This window comes from Sinocyclocheilus grahami, unplaced genomic scaffold (genome assembly GCF_001515645.1).
Source record: "Sinocyclocheilus grahami isolate Dianchi unplaced genomic scaffold, SAMN03320097.WGS_v1.1 scaffold195.1, whole genome shotgun sequence".
Classification (NCBI taxonomy): domain Eukaryota; kingdom Metazoa; phylum Chordata; class Actinopteri; order Cypriniformes; family Cyprinidae; genus Sinocyclocheilus; species Sinocyclocheilus grahami.
The window spans coordinates 546879-572215 of record NW_015505374.1 but is presented as its reverse complement, the minus strand read 5'-3'; the positions used below and the strand labels follow the sequence as shown (position 1 = coordinate 572215).

General features: G+C 35.9%; 1 protein-coding gene across 1 annotated transcript in view; it reads left to right on the top strand.

The window, feature by feature from the left end:
• Positions 1 to 2284: 2284 nt before the first annotated feature.
• Positions 2285 to 25337, top strand: part of unc5db (unc-5 netrin receptor Db) — a 76542-nt gene continuing 53489 nt past the window's right edge. Inside the window, exons 1-2 of the mRNA XM_016285308.1 lie at positions 2285 to 2312; positions 8880 to 9095. Of these exons, the coding sequence (XP_016140794.1) occupies positions 2285 to 2312; positions 8880 to 9095 (244 nt within the window). The remainder of the gene's footprint in view (positions 2313 to 8879; positions 9096 to 25337) is intronic.

The following is a 25337-nucleotide window of genomic DNA, read 5'->3' as shown; positions in this document are numbered from 1 at the left end:
TTATACAGCTTGTCACGGCCTGGCCAGAAACCAGCTGAAAATGTTGATACTTATCAAAATGGAAATGGAGTGTCTCTCTTCTATGAGAGGATCACCATCTCAGCATGAGTGTGATGTTAATTGCCATGAAAGCATATTTCCTTAATGTTAATAAGTCAGAAAGTTGGTTGAGCTTATATGCATAGAGTAACTTGAAATGTCATGTGCTCTAAAGATATACATCAAATAATGAGAGAATCCACTGGGTCCCTCAATTCATTCATTATAGCAAGATCTCTGTTTTCAAAACAAGAAAACAAGTATTGTTTTAAGTATTTCCCAACTCTGATCTTTATCTCCTGATGTGGACACTTTAATGTATATATTTTAGCAAATATAAAAGCAAAAAATATAACTTTTTCCCTGATTCGTGGGATTTTCACCCAACTACTATAGCTATGGTCAATGTCTGCCCAGCTAGATTTTCTCAGTTTTTAAATTTGTCAAATACATACCTTTTGACATGCCTTACAGCATTCGTCTGATCTTGTCAGTTAAGATTTTAGTTTTACCAAGCCCTTCACATGTAGCGCGTCAACGAATTTGATCATGAGGGTGCCGTTTTGGAATGACAAGTCATCTTGGATTTGTCATTTTCGTCCAGACCTGAGCAAGTTTGGGAACAGCACAACCTACTGCCAAAAAAATCGTCTAAAACTAAATGTATGCTTATATTTTAAAGGTATAGTTTACTCATAATTCAATGCAGTTTCTGTGTGTAACTACCTTATTTTCACCTTATGCCTAGATTTAATTTACATCACTGCTGTATCAGTGAAGACTAGCTGAAAAGTTTAAAGGGCACCTATTGTGCCCCTTTTTACAATATAAGTCTCAGGTGTCCCCAGAATGTGTCTGTGAAGTTTCAGTTCAAAATACCCCACAGATTATTTGATAACATTTTGAAAATGCCTATTATGAGTGGAAATAGAACCATTATGATGTTTTCGTGCATGTCTTTTTTAAATGCATATTAGCTTCTGTTTCCTGCCCACTTTTTCAGAAGAGGGCTGTGCCTTTACAGCTCATACCTCAGATACTCTATCAAATAACATCTGTTTAGTTTTGATTATCATGTCTATCAAGCTGAAATCATACATTTTAAAGCCATATCAGTTTAAAGTTATGATATACGCTATTCTGAGCGCACACATCCGAAGCATGCACACAGAAAGCAGCTGTCACACGGCATGTAAGTACTAAACTAATGTTTAGATGTTTTCTTTCATGTCTTGTTGCGCTTGAACGGTCAGATACACACACACATTTATGTTAAAAACACACATAAGTTACAAAACAGTTGGTTATGTCTGTGAAGGTAGTCAGCTGGGAACGAAATCGCATGTTTATATCAGATCTGTGTATTAAGTAACAGCAGCGTAATATACAGTACCTATATTCCTGTCTATGCTGTTAACATGACCCAAACAATAAAATAAAACCAGAATGTCACTCTCTTTTCTTGAATAATTTCTGTAGCTCTAATAATAAGACATTTCTTACTTGAATGCTTCTTTTAAATGCTCTAGCGTGAAGATAAACATGGTAGATTGTGTGTGGCTCACTCAGGGCGGGACCTGTAAAATGTGACATCAATTTAGCAAATTTTGCATAATAGGTGTTCTTTAAAATATACCAATATTGTATTTTTGTTGTATGTTACAGAACCATAATAACGCTATTTAAGAAGATCATGTGCAATTTAAAATTATAGGTTGAATTTAAGTAAAAAAAATGTAGGGCTTCAGTAAGTGATTCTAAAATCTTTACTCATTTTAGGATGGTTTAATCATTTTAATAGTAATATTTTTTTTTCTTAATTGTTAATCAAAGGTGGCAAAACCCTTTCCGTATTTTCCTTGCTCCCTGCAGAAAGCGTGTGCATGTACGTGATTGAGTGAACAGAAGGAGGGATATTTGAGACATCAATTATAACCCAAAAGCCTCCCTCCATTTCCAACTTTCTCACTTCCTCTCTCTCACACTTTCTTTCCCTTTCTCTCACTCTCATCCCTTCACCTTAGCTGGGATTATCTTGACACTTTCTGACACTTCTGCCTTAAAATTCTCAACTTGCTGAAATCCAACAGAGTGCTCGCCATGTAACCCCCACATGCTCACTTGTACACACACTCTCCTCCTCTCGTGTCAAACCCTCTTCAGAAATCCATGAGAGGCTTGGGTGTGAAAGTAAAGCACATGGTTTTAAAGGGCAGGAGCTTTTGGTGCATGTGCTGAAACAGTGATGTGTAACTACATCAAGTGGCTACTTGGTGATGAGGACTGATGTGTCAAATGCATTTCCATGTAAGCCACTTTCACAAGCCAAGCTGCTTTCCATGCACTTTCATTACAGGAAGCCGGAGAGGCCAAAATAGCTGACATGGGAATTCATGACACATTATGAGCTATTTGGAAATGTGCTTTATGAGATTATTAGAACTAGAGGTTTAGTGTTGCACTGACTCATAATGACTGAATTCAAGCATGATTGAGCGAAACATTTAGGTTACATATAGATGTATATAGGATTTTGCTATGCCTGTATATTCCATCAAAAGTTTGGGGTTAGTAAGATTTCGTTTTTCTTTTTTAAAAGATGTATTTATCTGATCAAAAATACAGCCAAACAGTAGTATTGTGAAACATTTAAATTTAAAATGATGTTTTTTGAAAATATTTTGACATTTTTGTAGAATTTATTCTTGTTAAATTTTAGCAGCCATATCTCAAGTCTTCAGTGTCACATGATTTTTCAGAAATCATTCTTATATGCTAATTTGCTTACACACACACACACACACACACACACACTTGAATATTACATATTTAACAGTATTTTAACAATTGTTAATGATAATTAGCCTATTTTGGTGGATGAAATAAATTAAGATAAAGAAATTGGTTGGAAAATATTATGAGTTTTATGAATCAGCCTAAAACAAGAATCAAGCCCAACCTTGATTATGTCATGGAGAATAGGGCAGAGTTTAAACAGAAATCCAGCTAACCAGGGAAAGATAACAAAGTCATCACTTTCTTAAATGCTAAAACTCACAAGGGACAGCCAACACTGTCATTTAACAATCATAATAGAGGATATCATATGTATGTAATAAACTGAGAAATTAGTTGAAAGAGTGAAAAAATGCACAAAATAAACATCACTAAATAAGCAACACTTAGAGATCTAGGGAGTTGGTGTGATGCTGTCTCACCTCATGGTTTGCAGTTTTCGTAAGAGTGTGATAAACACACATCATTATGCAGTTTTTTACAGTCTTTACTTAAAAGTACATAATTGAATCACCTGGATTAGTATATTATATAACTCTACCTCTTCTCTGTCTGCTAACTATTGGACAGGCTGTGGACCTTCATTGCAGAGGCTGTATTAAAATTAACTAGCATAATGAGAAAATGAATGACTTATTGGTGGCTTGCTTGTTAGAGTCATTAGGACTTGCGTTTATGCTCATCTATCATAGGAGGAGCAGAACGAATTGGCTCTGCTGTTTTTATAGAGCATGGATTGTTCCAATTATCCATTACCTTTTATTGCAGCAAGTGTGCAGGCACTGCTAAAAGGATAAGGCCAACAATTAGCACTCTGGGAATCAGTGTGAACTCAAACCCAGTTAGAGATGTGCACATACCCATTAACCTCTACAGCCCCCTCTCATTCTTTTATACTTCATTACTGTTCCTCATTGAATTTGCACATGGGAAGGTGTTTATAATTGGGTGTGTTTTATGATGGTCGACTGTATTGTTGTTTTCCTGTTGAACTTGTTGTGGATTAAATCCTAGAAGATGAACTCTAGGGATAGTTACACATTATTTACCCATCCTCATGTCGTTTTCCCATACAAATGACAAAAATGCACCAAAGTCCATGCAAAAGTTTTGTGTGAGAAATAGACTGAAATTTACTTCTAAACAAATAATTTATTTTGTTTTTCATTGAAGAAAAAATAAACGGACAGCAACAACATTGAGGGTGAATAGGTAAATAATGACATTTTTCATTTATGGGTGTATTGTCATTTTAAAATGCCTTTTCCGTCATCACTAGTCATGCAATTGCTTATATATACGCTGACAAAGTCAAAGTACAAAGTGATCTTGCTTGTTCACCTATTGGCCCATAATGTAAAAGGGCATTTTTAAGCCACTCTGCTGAACTAATATATTGATGGTATCAGTTTTGTACAGATCAATACAGGTTTGCATTTAGATAACAGAGCAAGAGGTTAAAAACATAAACATACTGATAAGAATTAGCTTTCACCTTCACCTTGTGTTCCATTTACTTTATTATAATAATTCCTATATGCATCTGTCAGTTCTTTCCTGCATAATTGCTGCTAATGGCTTGTAAATTCTTCAAAATATTTTCTAAATCTTATTATTATTTAATCATATTTCTTGCTGAAGTTTAGTACGATGCTGTGTCTGATTCATGTTTAATTCATTGCAAGGCAGTTTGGGTGAAATAAAGTTTAGGCTCTCTTCACAGCAACAGATGGCAGATGGATCTGGAGTCATTTCAGGTTGTTCCTTCTATTCATCATTGAAATTTGTGCAACGGATGTTGGGAATTTCTGCTGGTTATGGAAGGACCAGACTACTCATAGGGAACTGTACTTCTAATACTACAATTCAAATTAGAGAAATACCATGCAATGTTAAGGGCAGACATTGGCATGAATGGAAAACAAGCAAATTCAGCAGGGCAATGCATGTATTAAACATGGGCTTTAAAGATTGGCAGATCTACAAGGAAGAATAATGAATTCTGTCCAAAAGGTTGCGGCTGCCTTTTCTACCATTGACCCTCTGTAGCAGAGGGAAGTGATGTCGCCGTATTCAGCTCATGATACAATTTTCATCTTGTCACCCACCTATCTGCAACACTGCACAGCAGGATTGTGTCCTTCTTTCTCCCTTTGTCTTGGGAGTAGAAAACAGAGGATATTCATGGTTTTGCACAATGGAAGTGACCTGATGGCTTGAGATTGAAGCTGCAAACTTTTGGAAGTGCTTATGCATAGAATGAACAGAAAAAGGATTGAGCTGTGATACTTTCTAAAATTGTGCGCTGTTTTTGCCCCCATACTGAACCGAGAAAACAGCTGAGAACTGATTTTTACACCAAAGATGGTCACCCAAGGTCTTATCGCCCGCTCCATGAGGAAGCTGAGATTTTAGTCAAAGGTGACAAAATAACCAGAATTCGTGAAGAATCTGAAGTTAAATATGCTGATGTAATTCTGTGTTGTTTTCCAGGGAATCTGTCTATCTGTGGTGCTCTGTGCAACCAAGACAAATTCCTGTCCACAGTGAGACTACTAGCAAACATCTGCAGAGGCAGAGTAACATTTCATTTTGAATTATTTAGAGTGAGCTCCATGTTTTGTACCTTGAGCTTTGAAACCCAGTGTAATATCGTCCATCTAAGATTTCCTGCTTTTGCCTCCTTACCCATGGGGTGATCTGTGACATTCTCCTGACATCCCTAGTGTGACTTTGGTTTTCCACTTGGTGATTCTGCAAACAGCTCTGAATGCACTTCTCTGTGAACTAGGTATCACACACCTGGGAATATAACTCTGAATGATAACATTTGTTTCTTTGGTACTTCTTCAAAGCTGTTTTTCTATACCCAGAAATAGAGCATTCAACAACGAATGATTTTTAATTAGAGGTCAAAGTGCTGGTGGCATGTTTTGTTTTATACATCATTAACATGCCCACTCTTCAGCAATTTTGCCTCTTTTAAAAGCTTGTCAAGAAAATCCTGTAAGATGATGGGAATGGTGCTATTCTCTTAATCACAGTGCGTTTGTCTAAAGATTGTAGTTGAGTAGGGGAGATCAGAGGCAATTGTAACACTACATTTCTTCACAAACAAGCTAGACAGATGATACTTGAGTGCAGCTGTACACAGTGATGGCAATTAAATTGCTGGAGGTCACCAGGTCACTCTACTGTTAGTTTATATCAGCTGACTATGCGGTAGTATCCAGCTGTAAATAGCAGGTTACTGTCTGCACTTCCTGCACTACCAATGACAGTTTTGCACTAGGGAAGCATGATGTATCTGTACTATATTAGTTATTGATATTAGAGATTTTTTAAATGTACTGTCTCATGTTATAATTAAGTTTGGATTCAGTTTAGGGTATTATGTAATCATGTTTTTAAAACGTCCTTTATGCCCACCAAAAATATAGGAATACGACACCTATCGCGGCATTCCTATATAAGCTCTATTCAGTATTATTCAGCAGCTTTTCAGCTTGCTCCGGAGAAAATTACCCTCCTCCATCCCCAGCTCCTCCTTTCGCCACAGTCAGGACTTGGCTTTCTGATATTCCTTGCTAATCAGACTCCTTTATTTTGAATAAAGTGTTACACTTAATTATCATTAAGTACATTAATGATATCTGCCTTGTTCTGTTCTGTTAACCCTAGGGGGGGTATTATTGCTGCTCTCCCTGCTCATTCATGACAGGCTGCATGGATGGGCAGGGAGGTTTTTGCCCAGAACAGAACCATACCGCCAAACCAAACTTTATGCTAAGTATCTATCATTTTGATGATAGTGGTCCTGACAGAATTGCATTTATTTGATCAAATATACAGTAAGAAGTCACATTGTGGAATATTACATGACTGTTTTATTGTTACATATTTTAAAATGCCAATTATTCCTGTGATGGCAAAGCTGAATTTTCATTAGCCATTACTCCAGTCCTCAGTGTCACATGACCCTTCAGAAATTAGTCTAATATGCTGATTTGGTGCTCAAGAAACATTTCTCATTATTATCATCATCAATGTGGAAAACCATTGAGCTGCTTATTTTTGTGAAAACACCTTTGATTAGAAAGTTTTGTAAGATTATAAGTGTCTTCTTTACTGTCACATTTGATCAATTTACTGCATCCTTGCTAAATAAAAGTATTACTTTATTTAAAGGGGTCATGAACTGCCTTTTTGATTTGGTACTGTTTTCCGAGGTGCACTTATGTTATCAAGATTTTTACATCAAAAAACATAATTTAGAAGAAGTAGGCTATTTTCTGTCCTGTTTTTGACCCCCCTCATCAGAAAGCTCTGTTTGAATAGGCATGGTGGATTGTAGACTTGGAAGTAAACACCCACTGCTATTGGCCATCAGCTGTGTATGCTTGACAGCCTACATCCTTCATAGATGGACACTGCTGTGATTTAGGTAAAAAAATGCATAAATACTCACATAAGTACATAGTATAGTATGATCATGCAGTAAAAACAGTTTCTCACTTTTGTGTGTGCAACATCGTATGCAATATAGTTGGCACAGCATCGTCTTTTAGTTTCAATCTTTCTGAAAATCCTGTGTCGAATTGTGCCTTATTTGTAAACAAATCCACGGTAAAATGAAATGAACAAAAGACCGAGTTCTTACTGACTATTTCTGGAACTTCATTAAAAATAAAGTTCATCAAATAAAGTTTATCGTTTGGTTTCTGCGTAGACCTGCATTTGCCGCTATTGTCACTTACCCACTATGTGCGTGAATTAGTGGGCGGGGCTAAACAGACAGTGATGTAGAAGCAGGCGCTGATCTTCTTCTGCGGAGGCGGTGTTTAGCCACACTATTACATCATAGAGTGGCACATTCCACAAGCTGTTGTTTTGGCAGATTGGCTTCAATATAAGCTGTTTTTAGACTAATGAGAAAGTTTTGAGTTCTGAAACTTACAGCATGTTTTATAACACAATGACCTCTTATATATCAAAGGATCAAGGAAGTTTTGATTTCTCAGTTCATGACCCCATTATTTAAAAAATATTTGAACTTTTGGTAGTACACGTTCTTCTGCAGTATCTACAATATTAAAAGAGAATATGAAGTGAGTATGCGTTAAAAGAAAAAAAAAAGCAGTGAACTGCTTTCAGAGTGTGTGTGTGTGTGTGTGTGTGTATGCATACATTCTTTATTCATTTCACATGACAGCAAATGTGGGAGGTGGTGAAAAATGAAAGTCTATTAGATTTCAGTGGGCAGAGCTGAATTAGCTGCTAGTTTAATGGCTTTCATGGGATTTTACACATCTGACAGACTTCGCAGTATATGGCCGGTCTCTCATGGGTGGAATGTTTTATTCCAGAGTGTCAGAGATGGTGTAGGCAATTACAATTATTAAAATGGTATTCATGTGAATATCTCCAAATAAAATCTTTCTTAATTCCCTTCATACTTTACACCTCTTTATCTGTCTTATTTCTCTTCTCTCTGTCTCTGTTGACCTGTCTGCTATTTTATTCTTCCTTCCGTTAAAAAGAATGATGGCAGAAAGAAAGAAAAATAAAACACACTAGGCCCAAGGAATAGCATTCTCACTTTTTTTCTGCACTAGGATGCATTTTAGCTCATCAGTCAAACACAAAGTAATCAGTCGCACTCTCTTCCATCGCTAATTCTTTTATTCTTTTCATCACAAAAGCACTCAGGGAAAGCTAATGCGTTTTTAAAGTAGAAAATGGCTTGAATTGTTTTAGTGGAATTGTCTCTTTGGCACACAGTTTAAAATCAATGGGAAGCTCAGAACATTCCCAGAGGAAAAGCACCATATTTACAAACCAGAAGCTGTATTAAATGCAGACCACATTTAGATATGATTGTCACAGTATTTTTTTTTTTTTAGCAAATCATTTGAAAATGATGTATCTGGGGTGTTCATGGAACTAACAAATGGCTGTAAAATTAAGATATTATGAGTTTAAATTCTGAGTAAATGTGCTAGAGAAGTGTGCTCATTTCTTACACGTGTTAATTGATTTTACAGGAACCGTCAGTGACGCCCTTGCTGATTCTCTGTCATCAGTTGGTGGGACATTACCTCACTTCTTGCAAGAGCCTGAGGATGCTTACATAATCAAAAACAACCCAATCAAGTTGCGCTGTCGAGCAACTCCTTCCCTGCAGATCTTCTTCAAATGTAATGGGGAATGGGTCCATCAGAACCAACATACCTCACAAGAGTACATGGACCAAAACACTGGTAAGACACATATGATCTTGCTGCTGCTGTTCACCTAATCATTTTTTTCCAAGAAATATTTTATATATGTCCATACACATCCTATTGTTTCTTCTGTAGTTCAAATTCACTTAAATCTTTTACACCTCTAGATTTTCTGCTCTGTATTTTTCTTTGTTTGTTCTATTATGAAAATACTATCTAAAAAAGTCAGGAATAAATATGATAAAATTGGCCAGTTGGTAAATTTTGTTAACTGTATTCACTGTTATATAGAAGTTTATTCCATAAATTGCTTCAGAATTTATCGCCATCTTCACACTACAGATGGTTATTTCCCAGTTAGACTGTGTTACATGAGAGATTTAGATGCTCATTGTGATATTCTCATGAATAAATAAGTTCACGGTTGGGGTGATTTGGCTTTGCGATATTATATCAACATCTGTCATGATACAATAACATGGAGATTATTTTTTGGATTCAGAACTGTGATATATTGTAGTGTTTTTGCTCATTTGTTTCTCATTCGGCTTCACTGGGTGTCGGTGATTTGCACAGTTGTATTTTTTAGCCTGTTCTGAGCCTAGATTTTGGTTGAATATAAATAATTGAGTGTGCACTGACCAGTGCTAAAATATGCCTTATATCTTTTCTTTTCCTAAAAATATGAATAAAATGAATCAAAATATAGCTAAAATATCACCTATCGATTTTTTTCCTTCCCCAACTCTGCTTGTGAAGTCAGATGCTATATTGTTTTTTAGGTTCTGTAACATTCATTTCATGTTTCCTTGGCAACTTGCCAGCTACAATAATGTCCAGCACAATTTAGGCTGAATTACAGGAACTTGATTAGAGGATTTCAGCTTTTGTATTACCAAAAAATAAAAGCCTAATCCACCAGCTTACTATGCACACTATGATTAGCCCACATAGGTGTTTTCCTCACATAAAGGCTATGTGCCAGAAAGAGCCTCTTAATTGCTTCTGGAAGTTCATTATTGTGTGATTGCTGTGCTGTGAAATTGTTGTGGGCATGATAATGGGAAAATGAAAAATCACAACAAATTATTTTCCCGTCTATGTATGGGAAAAGTCAGAGAGAGAAGTTTAGGCAAACTTGCCTGTCACTTGTCACATTCTGTAAATGCATTGCCAAACCAAATGTATACAAAATTACTTTAATAACAGATTTATTTTAATACATATTCCAAAATGGATGTATTCAGTTGGTGCTGGATTGTTGAAGTGGACGCTACAGTGAGCATAAAATCACTGGAATGGCCGTCTCAAAATGTCTCAATTTCTGCTTTTGCATTGATTATATGCTCCGAAATTGGTCTGGAAAGCTGCACCATGCATCTCTTCTGTCTCCTTTATCCACAGTTAAGAATGAGGTGACTTCTAATTTAGGTGGTGATTTCATCTGGTGATCTGCCAGACCGATTTATCACAGATTATCTGATCTCAGTTTCATCTCGATACTGTACATACATGCTAAAGACTTTGCAACATGTTTTCTTGCCCCTATTTCTGCACCCTTGAGCATTTGCATTTCACATATTCTTGCACACAGATTCATCATACTATTGCCCTCCAAGGACACATCATCATTACAAATATAAGTCAGGCTCAGTGACCATAAATGAAGATAGGTTCTGGATGTCACATCCTCATTCCACTGAATGTTTTGTTCCTTTATCTAGCTCGCTATCTGTTGTACAATAGATTTACAACATATTTTTAGGGCAGGTTGCTCACCATTCCCTGCTCCCCTTTTGCTCTGTCCAGCTACAACATGGAAAGCAGTAATTTCCTCCCCTGAGAATATACTTTCCCCATTACCAGGTTCACTGCCTGCAGTGTTGCCAAGGCGATGAAATGTATCAGTCTGGGCCCAAGTGGATTTGCAATTAGAAGAGCCAGAGGAAGTCTCCGTTCGGCCAATCACATTGCCAGCTTTACATCAGTGCTAAACTCATAACCAGCGATAACGACATCCTTTATAGCACCCCACCATGCCACCATAATGGATGACAAAAACGGGGATTGGATTAGAGGGACGCTAATCAGAGCCACAGATCTACAAAGAATTGGATTGTATCGATTAGAGCATGGGTCTTCAATGTCATCGTGAGTGGAAGATAAGATCTCTTATTTACCAGGCATCCAGATAAGCAGTAACACATTGCCCTTGAGTTTAGACCAGGTGAAGATCGAGAGGTACCAGTCCAAACCTGTTGGACTTATAATTTATTACTTACTTTTTTTGGATTTTGTTTGCCTTTGTGGCAACAAATTAAGATCATGGAGTCAGTTTTGTTTTTCATTATGTTGGGAACAGAAAACAGTCGACAGAAGGGCAGCAGAAGGGGCTGTCATGTTTATAGCTGATAAATATAGCTGATTTTCTCCTTCATAAATAAACAAATGGGTGACAGTGTTGATCAGCTCAAATGTGTATCTTTATCTAATTCATTTAAAGTTTTCCCATGGTGCATCAACGGATATTTCTCTAAAACTGTTCTCAAATTGCCACATAGGGATGTGACAGAAAATGTTTGAAATGGCAGAAAGTTTACTTTATTATTAGTTTACTCATGTCATAAATGTCAGTGTTTTATTGCAGATAAAGATCCTATTACAGCACAATCATACTGCGTTCATTCCATAAGTACAAACGCTTCGGCTGTCAAACCGTTTTCAGTGACTGTTTTAGATTTGGTGGGAAATGACAGTTAATATGCCTACAGTAGCCATTATATTAAGACACTCTAAAAATTAAACAATTTAATGAGAAAAATCCTGAAAACTGTCCTCTATTCGTGTCAGTTTTATAGACCACATGTAAGCATATAGTACTGTTTTTAATGGACTCTCTTATGCTCGTCAAGGCTATATATATTTTGCTGCTTGATATTGCTGGTGTGTCTTAGCATTTTATTTTAATGTATTATTTTACATATGAACACACTGGTTTGTAGTGCAAACAGTTTTACCATTTACTTCACTTTGTTATTCTTCTCGTTATTTCCTTACAGTGGCTAATGAACCAGAAATCTTGCACATTCACAGAAAACGGCTTACTTCCGTGCTGAAAAATAAGCTAGATATTGCTTTATACAATACGGATTGTGTCAAAGCAGCTTCCCTGATCACACGGGCAATACAACCATACAAAAGTTAGTAAGATTCTAAAAATATTTCACAATATTTTGTTTCAAAATGATTTTACAGAATTTTTGATCAAATAAATGCAACCTTGGTAAGCATAAGAGACTTCTTTTAAAAACGTCCTACCCCAAAAGGTCTCTTTTCTTTTTTTACATTTTCTCTCTTTTTTGTCTCTCTCTCTCTCTTTTAATAATGTGAAGCGAAGTGTTTATGCCTTCATCTATTCCTGCTAGTAGGCAAACAGTGTGATTGAGGTGCTTGAGAATTTGCTGCGATTTCCATGATTGCCGAAATTCCATGAATGGATGGATTTATCTATGCTGTGTAATATTTTTGCACATTAGTGCCATAATCAGTGACAGAAACATGTTTAATACATCAGCTAATTATATGCTCTCACGGTTTTTGCCTCAGCAAATCAGTTGCTGATGTACTGAATGCCTTAATAATCCAACCTTTAAGGTGATGAATGTGGTTTATGATTCTACTTACTGAGTATCCCTGGTGCTTCAATAATTTGCTCGGTTGAATTGTAGCTCAGCAGGAGTTGAAAAGCGCCTCGTTTATGCTGGTCTTTCAGCGACTGATAAAACAGCAAGATGCATGCTTTTCTTCCAACATAAGCATTAACACTGCTTTGGGAAACAATATATAAAAGCTTGTAATGTTTTTCCTTTTATTCTTCAGTGTTGACTAGGGAAGAGATCTGAAATTTTCAAAGGTGTTCGTCGAACCCCATCCTGGAGCACTACCTCAGGTTTTATTTGTTCCAAGCTCTGTATTATCAGCCCATGAGGAGAGTTATAGAGCATAACCATCATATGAAAAATCATCCTCCGCTAAGTCATTTATCACAGTTTTGCCAAAGGAGGAAGAAACGACTGCCGCACTGCTCGCTGTGCCTTTATTATTGTCCTCTACTGATAAATGACAAGCTGAAACTTCTATGCAGCAGCACACAAATAAGCCCCACAGACTACTCCATTTAGGATTATAACCTGTGGATTGTGGTTAAAAAAAGAAGTCTCTGCTGATAGTGTACTGTAGGTGTCGGTGGAGAGAGAATCCTACAATATCAGCCCATGAGGACAGTTATAGAGCATAACCATCATATGAAAAATCATCCTCCGCTAAGTCATTTATCACAGTTTTGCCAAAGGAGGAAGAAACGACTGCCGCACTGCTCGCTGTGCCTTTATTATTGTCCTCTACTGATAAATGACAAGCTGGAACTTCTATGCAGCAGCACACAAATAAGCCCCACAGACTACTCCATTTAGGATTATAACCTGTGGATTGTGGTTAAAAAAAGAAGTCTCTGCTGATAGTGTACTGTAGGTGTCGGTGGAGAGAGAATCCTATTGAATGTGACCAAAAACTAGATGACGCTTTTGCTTTCTGTCTACAGATCAGAGGCAAATAGCAAGAGGCAGATCCAGACACGTTTCAAACACTATATGGGGCTCAGATGCTGCCTAGACCCGATAATGAGCTCTGTGTCTCCGTCATACCTGAAGTGAAGGCCTTGATTCCTGGCGACCAGGCAGTAGTGACAAACTAACAATGACAAGATCTTTCCTCTGGCACTGTGTCTGCATGCTTTTCTTCTCTGCCATGTAGTGTCACATTCTAATGGCTGCTATCGTCAGGAATTAAGTCAGTATGTTCCTGGAGTATTGTGATTTGAATGAGTGAGAGTTAACTAGGAACTAGAATAGAATGTGTGTTGTTTGCCACTTAAAAGTTTTAAAATTTAAATTTTAAAGGCATAGTTCACCCAAAAACAAAAATACCCCCCTCCCTCAGGCTATCCAAGATGTAGATAAGTTTATTTCTTCATAAGAACAGATTTAGACAAATTGAGGATTATGTCACTCGCTCACCAATAGATTCTCTGCAGTGAATGGGTGCCGTCAGAATGAGTGTCAAACAGCTGATCAAAAAAATCAAGGCGTTTTAACTTTAAACATCACTTCTGGCCAAAATAAGAGTCCTTAATCAAAATTAATGTCATAATAATAATAATCCAAATCCAAATTGATCAAAATCTGTTCCAATGAAGAAAGAAACTCATCTACATCTTGGATGGAATGACGGTGAGTCAATTTTCAGCAAATTTTCATTTTATTGGTGAACTAATCCTTCAAACCATTTTGGTCTTGGTTTTGGTCATAGTCATTATTTTTTATTTTGCTATTTGTTTTCCTCACCACATGAATATTATTATGCACCTGTCAAACAAAAAGAGTTGTTACCTGCTCAAAACTGTTGCATTTCTATCACATTTGAGAGCGGTCACCCAGTCAAAACATGTGAAATTTTATATATATATATATATATATATATCTTGTCACTCTTGCAGTGTGTGGCCTAATTGATTATAATGAGAGTGATGCAGTTGTGTCATGCTGTTCACTTTCACTGTAGATTGGCTGCACTGTTTCACACTGCGATTGGCTGGGGTTTTGTTTAAGAATGCACGATATTATCAGACCAATATCGGAAATGGCCGATAATGGCTTTAAATGTAAATATCAGCATCGGCCCTATATGAAAAATTATGCCGATATGTCTTGCCAATAAGAGGAATACGTTTATTCATATGTTCTTAAAAAGCAAAGTTTTGCCTGAATGGTGATTGTATTCACTGTTTTGGATCGCTGCATTTAAACTAAGAATGCACACACAGAATGAGGCATTCTGTGTATGATAGAGTAAACAGTAATAGCACGTGCAGTGGCAGCAGCGGCAGCCTCCCCCGGGTCCTAATGCCCGTTAGGTAAGGAGTTTTAATTCCTAGGGGGCGCTGTTGGCCTACTTCTAATAAAATGAAAGCAATAATATTTAGACTATGTTTCTGATCAAATAAAGCAGTAATTGATGCCATAAAATCATGAGTATGTTTTGATTTAAAGGTCAGAAGCTATAGCTTACATGGAAAAAAATTCACAAACATGACACTTAAATTAAATAATTGTATATATACTGATTTATTCATTATGTGTAATCATGTGTAATATGATATATTTTTAAACAAATTATGAGCTCTAAAAGATTTTCAGAATTTTTGCAACTCTTTTGCTTAAGACCATTTACAAATGTTAAATCATTAAATAAAAGGTTAAGGTTACCACTGCATCTTTCTGAAAAAGTTTTATTAATTAGTTTATTATTAATATATAGTTTATTTATAATTATTTTCAAATCATCAATGTACTGTCATAATAAAAGAACTTCATTATTGTTTATTTAATTCTAACAAATAAGTTCTTGTTAAAAACTAACCAAAATTGAAAATAATTATATATCGGCATCGGATGTCAGCCAAAATTAACTGACAATTATCGGCATATCGGATATCTGCAAAAATCCAATATCGTGCATCCCTAGTTTTGTTCCTTTCCAAGTCAACAGAGAAAGCCTGAAAAAGCTTGGCAAATTAAGGCATATAAAATACTGATTTATTCATTATGTGTAATCATGTGTAATATGATATATTTTTAAACAAATAAAAGCTCTAAAGTACTTACAATAACTAAAGCTCTAAAAGATTTTCAGAATTTTTGCAACTCTTTTGCTTAAGACCATTTACAAATGTTAAATCATTAAATAAAAGGTTAAGGTTACCACTGCATCTTTCTGAAAAAGTTTTATTAATTAGTTTATTATTAATATATAGTTTATTTATAATTATTTTCAAATCATCAATGTACTGTCATAATAAAAGAACTTCATTATTGTTTATTTAATTCTAACAAATAAGTTCTTGTTAAAAACTAACCAAAATTGAAAATAATTATATATCGGCATCGGATGTCAGCCAAAATTAACTGACAATTATCGGCATATCGGATATCTGCAAAAATCCAATATCGTGCATCCCTAGTTTTGTTCCTTTCCAAGTCAACAGAGAAAGCCTGAAAAAGCTTGGCAAATTAAGGCATATAAATATGAAGTGTCTAGAATTATACATACTTATATGATGAATATTCATATTTATATTGGTGTGTTCATATTTGTTTTATATTTAGTATGAATATTACTAAAATATTCACCATATTCACCATATGGATTCGTTAATTTGCCAGTTTATTAGCCCTCACTTAACATCTTTTGCCTTTTAGCCATATTTATTTATGTTGTCATTAGGTAACTTCACATAACAAATCTAATTATTTATTAGCAATTTTTTTATCCAATAAAAAAAGTTTAAGTCATTTATGTGCACTAAAAGATATCCTTTATCATATGTCAGATCACATATTTTAGATTATCTTTCTGTTGTTGCCTGCTTGTACATAAATATATTAAATTTAATTTGTTAAAGTGCACTGCATTTACTCGTTGTTACATTATTCTTTTTCTGATTTGCCTTGTTCAGATGTTGTATTGAGGCATTTACATATTTTTAAAAAATGATGTACCCATAACTATTTTCTTTTAGTGCTACTAGTGCTCTTAAACAACAATCTTAGAGTAAAGTCCAGTTACTCTGTCACTTCTGTTATTTATACTCATTTCTTCTCTCCTCTGTCTCAAGATTGATGGAATCAGTTTCCATTGACTGCACAGCAAAGCTTCAGGGCACTTGTAGCTCGTGTGGCTCAGTCCAGCTTTCTGTCATAGACGAGGGAGCCAGCTGACCACTGCGAGTATAGTTATGATATGTCAGAGCTGACATGTGATGTGGTGTTGACATCTGCTAGCGACAGCTTCTCAGAAAAAAAAGCTTCTTTCTGAGAAACTGCCTTTACACTACAATAGATGGAAGCTGACTGCAAATGAAGGAAAGAGAAAGAGAGAGAGGACTTTTGGAGCAACAAATAGAAGCTGACTGCAAGGCAAGGGCGAAGAAAGAGTACAAGTACAGGGCATCACCCTTCATTTCACTTAACACAGATGCATTTTAGTGTTGATGTTCCTCTTCTCTGGGCCTATAATAGCATTATCACAGACAATTGCACACTCAACATCCGCACTGCAACATACATGTCTAGAGCACAACAGTGGGCAGTAGATTTTTTTGTTTTTTGAAAAGAAGGATATTATGCGAAATTACATGTGTAAATCAGATTTGCTAAACCTGTGCCTTTAAAGTTTTAGCAAAAGCAAGCATGTAACTGGAGGGAACATGTCCCTGACATATATTGTTTTAATTTTTTAAGTTAGTGCCAGTGTTAATTTTTGTTAAAAAAATTTTCACCGACGAAAACGAGATGATGACGAACTAAAACTCGTTTTGAATGACAAACTATGATGAAAATCTGTTGACATTTTCGTCAATTAATAAAAATGAGATGAAAATGTTAGGGAAGGACGATTTGGGAAGAGATTCGTTCAGAATGAATCTGCTGCATGGTTACGAGGTTAGATGCATACATATGAACCGGCGGGACATAAGCTAACATACACTTGCTGCACGTCTCATAAAACGTACAAAAATTTTTATATCTGGGGGTAAGAGAAGAGCAGATATATGGATAAATCTGACGACGCAAAAGAGAACTCAATTCGGTCCGGTTTTCTGAGCACACACACCGAAGCAGCGCCTCTCACACAGCTCACGAGTACTCTTTCGTGTCTCATGAACGGAGAAATACACACAAAATGATGTTGAATTGTCTGTTTTGATGAGTATTTACGTAAACACACTCGGTTATCAGAACATCCGTGCATCCGTGTATCCGGTTTTAAAGGGACAGCAGCCTAATTAAGTTGCTATTGTCTGTGGCATTGATGTTAAACAAGCAACAAAAGAAAGACAGAAAATCACTCACTGCTCTTGACTGAATCACTTTAGTAGGCGTAAAGACTAGAAATAGAAATAAATATGTCTGCTTGAAAGAATGAAGAATGTAGTAAACAAGTTGTTATAAAGAATGCATAATTAGCCTATATAACCATTTGTATTTAATTGAAAAGAAGACCATGTTCTTGTTCTTTATGAGAAGTGGTTTAATTTAATTTTAACATAAAGGCATGTTGTATGTCACCGCAGTTAAATCGGTGTCTATCATGATAAAACCTTAATATCAAATTGGAAACCCATTCGTTTTTAGCCGACTAAATTTACTGTAGATTTAGTCGACTAAAATCTTATGATATTTAGTCGACTAAAACTCAGAATTCAGATGACTAAAATATGACTAAAACTAAATGGCATTTTAGTCAAAAGACTATGACTAAAACTAAATCTAAAGTTGCTATCAAAATTAACACTGGTTAGTGCCCACTTTTTTGTGAGGTAATCATTGTGTTTTAAGAGATTTGTTTTTGGAAAAGACAACTTTGAGACCAAGTAAATCTAGCAACTGCTTATTGATGTCAACCTTTTAGCAAATCATTTAGGACTAAACAATGTGTCATTAAAACTATTGAATTTTAAATTGTTGTTAACTGACAAGCTTTAAAACTGTGACCGAACAACTTTTTTTTTTGTCACACAATGCGCTTTTTATAGTTTCTGATCTTTCTTAAAAAACTGAGAAGAAATAATTAACATATTTTATTGTCCTCATGTATATAGTACATATGTCATTTTCTGCATATCAGAAACCATTAATTTAGCTTCCATGGTTGTTTTACAATAAACAACTAATATTTAAATTAATAATATGAGGTTATTTACAAATTTTTTTTTTTTAATTCTTTGAGCTTTTATAAAGATATCCAACGTGATCTCATGAGAATTCATATGTATTTTACGTAAAATGTGGTTCTACAAAACATTTACTACATTTTTACATTTTTACAGACACTAAAATGTATAATATTGATGTATTTACAGCATTTAAATGTATAATACTTTAATACAATACATTTTTGGGTAAACTATCCCTTTAATTGGATGGAGGTAGATCTGACCCTTCCCTAATTTTTTTTTTCTTTTGACAAAGTTTCACTCAGATGTATGATAAAATACAGAAGAAAACACCTGACAGTACTTTCACTTTATCGCGACTTTAAAGGTACAATAGCAAAATCAGCCTATTTAATTCTAAGAATGGAAAAACAGTGTGTCAAATGGTTTTGTAAAACTAGATTATGGCTTATATTGCTGCAAGAAAAAAGGTGTTGAAAGTGACCTCATCAGGTACAACTGCCAAACAGAGTGCAGTATACATGAAAATGAAAGAGAAAACATATGTTGACCATGGAAAAGTGGTATAACAGTTCAAAGACCTATAATTGTTCAAACCTTGAATACAATAGTGATATTACAGAAACATCCTTGAATTTGTGCATTTTAAATCTTTTAATTTTAGGAAGGAAGTCTTTCCTTCATTGCTGTAATAACACTTTGTGCCATGGTCTCTTATGATAATTATTTATTTGGAGTTATGCTGGAGGGAGCTGCCATGCAGAGCGGGTGGGGAGTACATGAGCGTGTGATGGAGGATGACATTAATGTGCTATTAAGCTTCTACCCCGTGAGCAAAGTGTCATATTTGCCACTGTGAGCTCAAGAACGCACACATGCATACAATGAGATGAGTCATTTGGAGGAGGTCATACCAATGTTGTGTAAGTTAGTTGAGAAATGACCTGTTAGGAAGAATGCAGCCTTTAGAATCCCATCCAGTAAGGGTCCACATTAGTAATGAATGCAAGTAGTCATTTCGGGGTTTTTTTTCCAAAGCAACTCTTATTATGTGGACAATCCCCCTGGAGCAAGCTGGGGTTAAATACTCAAGGGCACAAGGGGTTGTCGCTCCTTGTTTGAATATCTGCTTATAATGAGAAAATTGGTTAAATGAATGTGTGTGCATACAATAAATACACACACATTTGTTTGTTGTTTGTATTTCTAATTATTTCAGTTAATTCATTTGTATGTATTTATTTATTTATAGTTACTTTAATTTATATATATTTTAATTCATTTATGTATCAATTTGTTTATATATTTTATTTATATTTCAATGTATTCATATTTTAACTAATTTATTTATTTTGGGTGGGGTTACCAGTGGCAGCTTTAGACAATTGTCTTTCTTTTTTTTAAAGTGCAACTTAATCTCCTAAGATTTTCAGATATTTTATTTTAAGGACTTGAATTTAAATCTATCCGTCTCAAAAATCTAAGGCTTCTTCTATTTTGAATGGGCATTGTACTTCTGTATATGACAAATAGATTTCTAAGGGCCAGATTTACTAATAGCTTGCACCATCGCAAAACCGTCTTTTGGCGTTAAAATAGTTCAGTCAGGATTTACTAAAGACGCGCAGTGAATAATTAGCACTGAAAAGGCCTGGACACAGTTATTTTTGCATCTGACCTTTTTGAATATGCATTTGTTGGAGTTTCCCTTTCAGACGCTAAATTTATGGGAGGAGAGTATTCAAATGAGTCAAGCAACGCGATTTACTAATGTTCGTGCACGTCAAATTACTAGTATTTGCGTCATTATTTAACGCCCAAAAAAAGCATGTCTTAAAGCAGGCGGTAATTTGCGCTGCTCTTGTTAGATTGCGCTGGTCATTATGGAAATTATCTGGCTGCGTCTGTGTTTTTTAATGTGCACATTGTCAGTAAATCACACACAGAATTTTCCCCTCCCATTCTGCGCTTTTATGGAATTGCGCTCTAAAGCTAATTTGCCCTGTTTAGTAAATCTGGCCCTAAAAGTACAATTTTAGGTCTGTTCATTCATATGAGCTCAAGTTTAGGCTCAAGCATAATTTAGAGTATAGCATGTCACACTGATGTCACAATTTAAACTATTTTGAGATCCAGTCATTCAGGAAAAGTATAATGAGGTAAAAATAGTTTCGTTCCGTTGGTTGTTTAGGTGCCAAACTGCTGTTAGTTATTATAAGTACTTTAATTGAATTTACTTGCCCAAATTCTCACCTAAGCAAAAACTGGAAAATCTGACTTGGAATACAATAAATACTGTATGACTGCAGCAGCTCCACTTGCTGGTTCTCCAATGGCTGTCACTCTCCATGATGCTGAAATAATCTCTCTCTGCTACAGCAGGGGAGACAAAAGCTGCAAATCAAGCTGGAAGCCTTTGCAGGAATCACATGGAACAAAGCATTACACTGTTTCCGCTGTGCCATGTTCTGTTCTATGTCTGCTCAAACACTAAAATACTACTAAAATCATTCCCTGTGGCTGCTGCCATGTAATGTAAGCAGCTTTCTTTAAGTCTAGCTAGTGAAGTGTTACGAAAGGAACCAGTGTAAATCAAAGCGCATTAAAAGTGACTTGCAAATGTTGTTGATCGAAGTGAAGCTATTGTGAACTTAAAAGTGTGATTCTTCTTGAGTACTGCTTTTCATATTCTCTGCCGTCACAACTATGTGTCACCAATCTAAATGTCTTGTTAGGATCTGAGGTGCATTTATTTTAGCCTCAACTTATTCTTAATGTCTTGTTGATGGAGCACACCTATTGTCTTGGTGCTGCTCACTCAGTTCTTTTAAGACATTCCTCTAGCAGTCCATTGCACACAGAGCAGCAGAAGCATCTGCTTAGTAAATCTAATACTAGTTGAGACAAAGCTTCAAATTGTTGCTGCGTCCCATCAGTTTCTGGCCCCTAAATTGTGTCATGGCAGTGCCACATGTTGCAGCTGAGGCAGACTGGAGTAACTAACTCTAAATAAAGCTTTGAGAAGACCCAAAATCTGCTGCTGCATATTTTTTACATTACTGACATAGTTAAGCCTGAAAAGCAACAGAAAAGACATTTATAATGTTTGACATTTTAAAAGATTGCCTTAAAACTTTCAAAAGATTACGATTTCAAATAAACACTCTATTCATCTCTACTCTCTATTCATCAAAGAATCATGAAAAAATGCATTACGGATTCCACAAATATATTAAGCAGCACAACTGTTTTGAACAATGATGATAGTAAGAATTGTTTCTTCAGCACCAAATTAACATTTTAGAATGATTTCAGAAGGATCGTGTGACACTAAAGACTTTTGAAAATTTGGCTTAAATAACTTGCATTTTGCATTCAAATGCAAAGGTTATTTTTTCAAAATAAGAACCTTCCTTCAAGAACAATCAGATCCTACATTTTTTAAAAGTTGTGTAGGTTGAGGAAATCAGTCAATTGTAGATGAATTAGAAACTTGGAGTAATAGATTGCAGTGTATATTAGTTTTGAATTCACACTAATCAAACAATCTTGATATAATTGTATTATGACAGATATCAATTCAACATTGTATTTCCAGGTCCCTGCTGATTCCCCACCTGAGCCCAGTGATGAGGGGGCCCACCCATGAAAATTTAAGCAAAGATGTGTGAATTTAAGTGACGACCACTTTCCCACTCTGCTGTCAACAGTATTTTCTTTGTAAAAAATTATGTGACAGATGAAAGCATGTCAGCTGTGTCTCTCAGGACTATCAGCTGTCAATATTCCTGCTGGAAATTTGACTTTCTAACAGAGAGAAAGAACACCTCCTATTAACATATTACTCATATTTTCATCTATCAGGCTGGATTATGTGCCGTCTTTAGTCATGATTTTCTTGCCTGCCGCTGAATTTCCCCCACACTACGCTGTCGATGGAACATCTCAGCTGGGGAATGATGAATAATGTCTGTGTCTCTCAGAGTGTCCATGAAACACAGGCGTCTGTCTTGCTTTGTTTACCCCTTACTAACAGGACCATGTAGAGTCAGCTCAGAAGTGAAGGCAGTCTGCTTTCATGATCAATAAACTTGTGGGACAGGCAGGATACACCACGCTGTTCTGGTCTGCTTTTTTCTCTGCGGTGTCGTTCATTTTTGGGAGAAAACCAATTCAAGAAGGCACTTGATTAAATGAGATGTTAGTGTTTCGCCTTCCCGCTCTCCCATGACTCCTTTCCGACAGTGGCTGAGAGCTGCTCATTTATTAAGGGTAGCATCACATCCAATTCTACTAAAGCAGACATAAGTGCTGTATGTGGTCTCAACAACATTCATTTTGTGTCATCATCTCAGCAGGCTCTGTCTTTAAAGATTTGTGATCATTAGCGAAACTTTATTTTGTTAACCACATAATGACAGAAGGTGAATTTTGGAAAACCTACAGAGTAATTATAGGAATGCAGTAAACTACATAATTTTAAAAATGGTTAGACTGAATGACTATTTGACTAGTTGCTTTTTTAAAAGAGATTTACTAGATTTCCTGCTTTCTTCTGAGCAAACGTTTCTTCTATGGAACACAAAAGAATGTATTTTTTGAAAAATGCCTGTTTTTTCATATTTATTAATTACAATTATTAATTAGTTTGTATATGTTAATAACTACAACAGGCCATGATTGACATTGTAATTCAAGTGCTCTTTAATTGATTGTCAAACTTGGTTTTATCTTTTAAAATATGCTATTGAAATTGTTGCATGATTTTCCACATTTTATTTTTAATCAATAAATTATTTGTATAACAGATTGTATGAACAAATATTCTCTATATATACACATGCTAGATCTCTGGATCAATACATCACAGACAATATATTTACCAAGCCAGTTAAGGATTAATACACAACTTGATTAATTTTGTGGCTATTGCCCCAAGGAGCAACAAAATGGAAAAAAAACAAACATTTTTTTTCTCACTGTGTGCATTAAATGGTTGAAAACACAGTGTGAGACATTAAAAAACAAAAATATACAATTCAGTAGCCATAATTTGAGCAGGTAAAAAAAAAAACAATAATAATCAAACAGTAATTGTCTGTTTTTTGTTGAAGGTGGGGAATTTGTTGAAAAAGTGGTGCTTTGATGGCTAGAGCAGTGGTGTTTTAAAGGGGATGGATCTAGAGACGGCTGTTCAGAGATGGTTTATGTGCGCTGACAGTCCAACAGTTAACTGTTACTGAACCCTGAAGCACAGCACACTGTCAAGCATGCTCTCTGAAATGCTGCATCTCTTCCAAAAAAGAAAAAAATATTTATTTCTTAAAACTTTCTTGTTGTCTAACAGACTAGTCAACCATTCTGGCCCATTAATATTGCAATATTTATTCCCAAAACAACCAACCATATTGTAACGGGGCTGACGAGACGTGAGACGTGTGGATCCATCTGCAAGCTTTATTTAAAGAGACGTGGTATAACAGGCAGGGTCGAACAATGGCAAACAGGTATATGGCGGGCAAAAACACAAGAATAGTCCTAGGGCTAGCGTAGGTCACCGATCGGCAGACAGAATCACAGGGGCAAGACGAGAGGGAGAAATCCAGGAAAACAGGCAAAGATCAGATACCGCAGAAACAGGCAAGGCAAAACAAGGAAAACACGATGACTCGGAAAGGGGTACAGGCTAAACAATACTCAGCAGAGAAAGGTGGTTAGAGTGGGTGTTATATAGTGTGTGAGGTGATTAGAAACAGCTGTGTGCAATCAGTGCAGTCTGCAAATCGTGCAAAGAATGATGGGATATGTAGTCCAGGGTGCTATGCAACAGTTTGTGTTGTGCGAGAGTCAATGTAATGGAAAGGGTGACCTCTGGTGGTGAATAAACGGAAGTCCATGGACCGAATTCGTGACACATATAATGATTCTTGCAACAACATCTAACTGTTCAAAGTGACCCCGAAATGTGCTGAAACATCAATAGTAAAGAGGCAGAGGTCCCTTCTAATTTGCATAGTTTTAAGTAACTACTTAAGTTCTCCTTAGCAATCACATTATGGTTTATCAGATCTGAAATCCTCTTCATTGGATTGACATTCACAAATGTTCAAAATTTTAATGTCAGTAAGTAAGTATATATATATATATATATATACAGGTGCATCTCAATAAATTAGAATGTCATGGAAAAGTTCATTTACATGCTTGGATACAGCACTCTGTGAACAGCCAGCTTCTTTGGCAATGTTTGTGGCTTACCCTCCTTGTGAAGGGTGTCAATGAATGTCTTCTGGACAACTGTCAGATCAGCAGTCTTCCCCATGATTGTGTAGCCTAGTGAACCAAACTGAGAGACCATTTCCTTTTACATGCATATATTTTTGCTTTCACACACATACATTCTGATGTAGAATGTAAGTGAATGTAAGTGTGTGAGAGTGCCAGAATGAATTATGGCTTGTACGGGCGGCCCTACAAATATATAT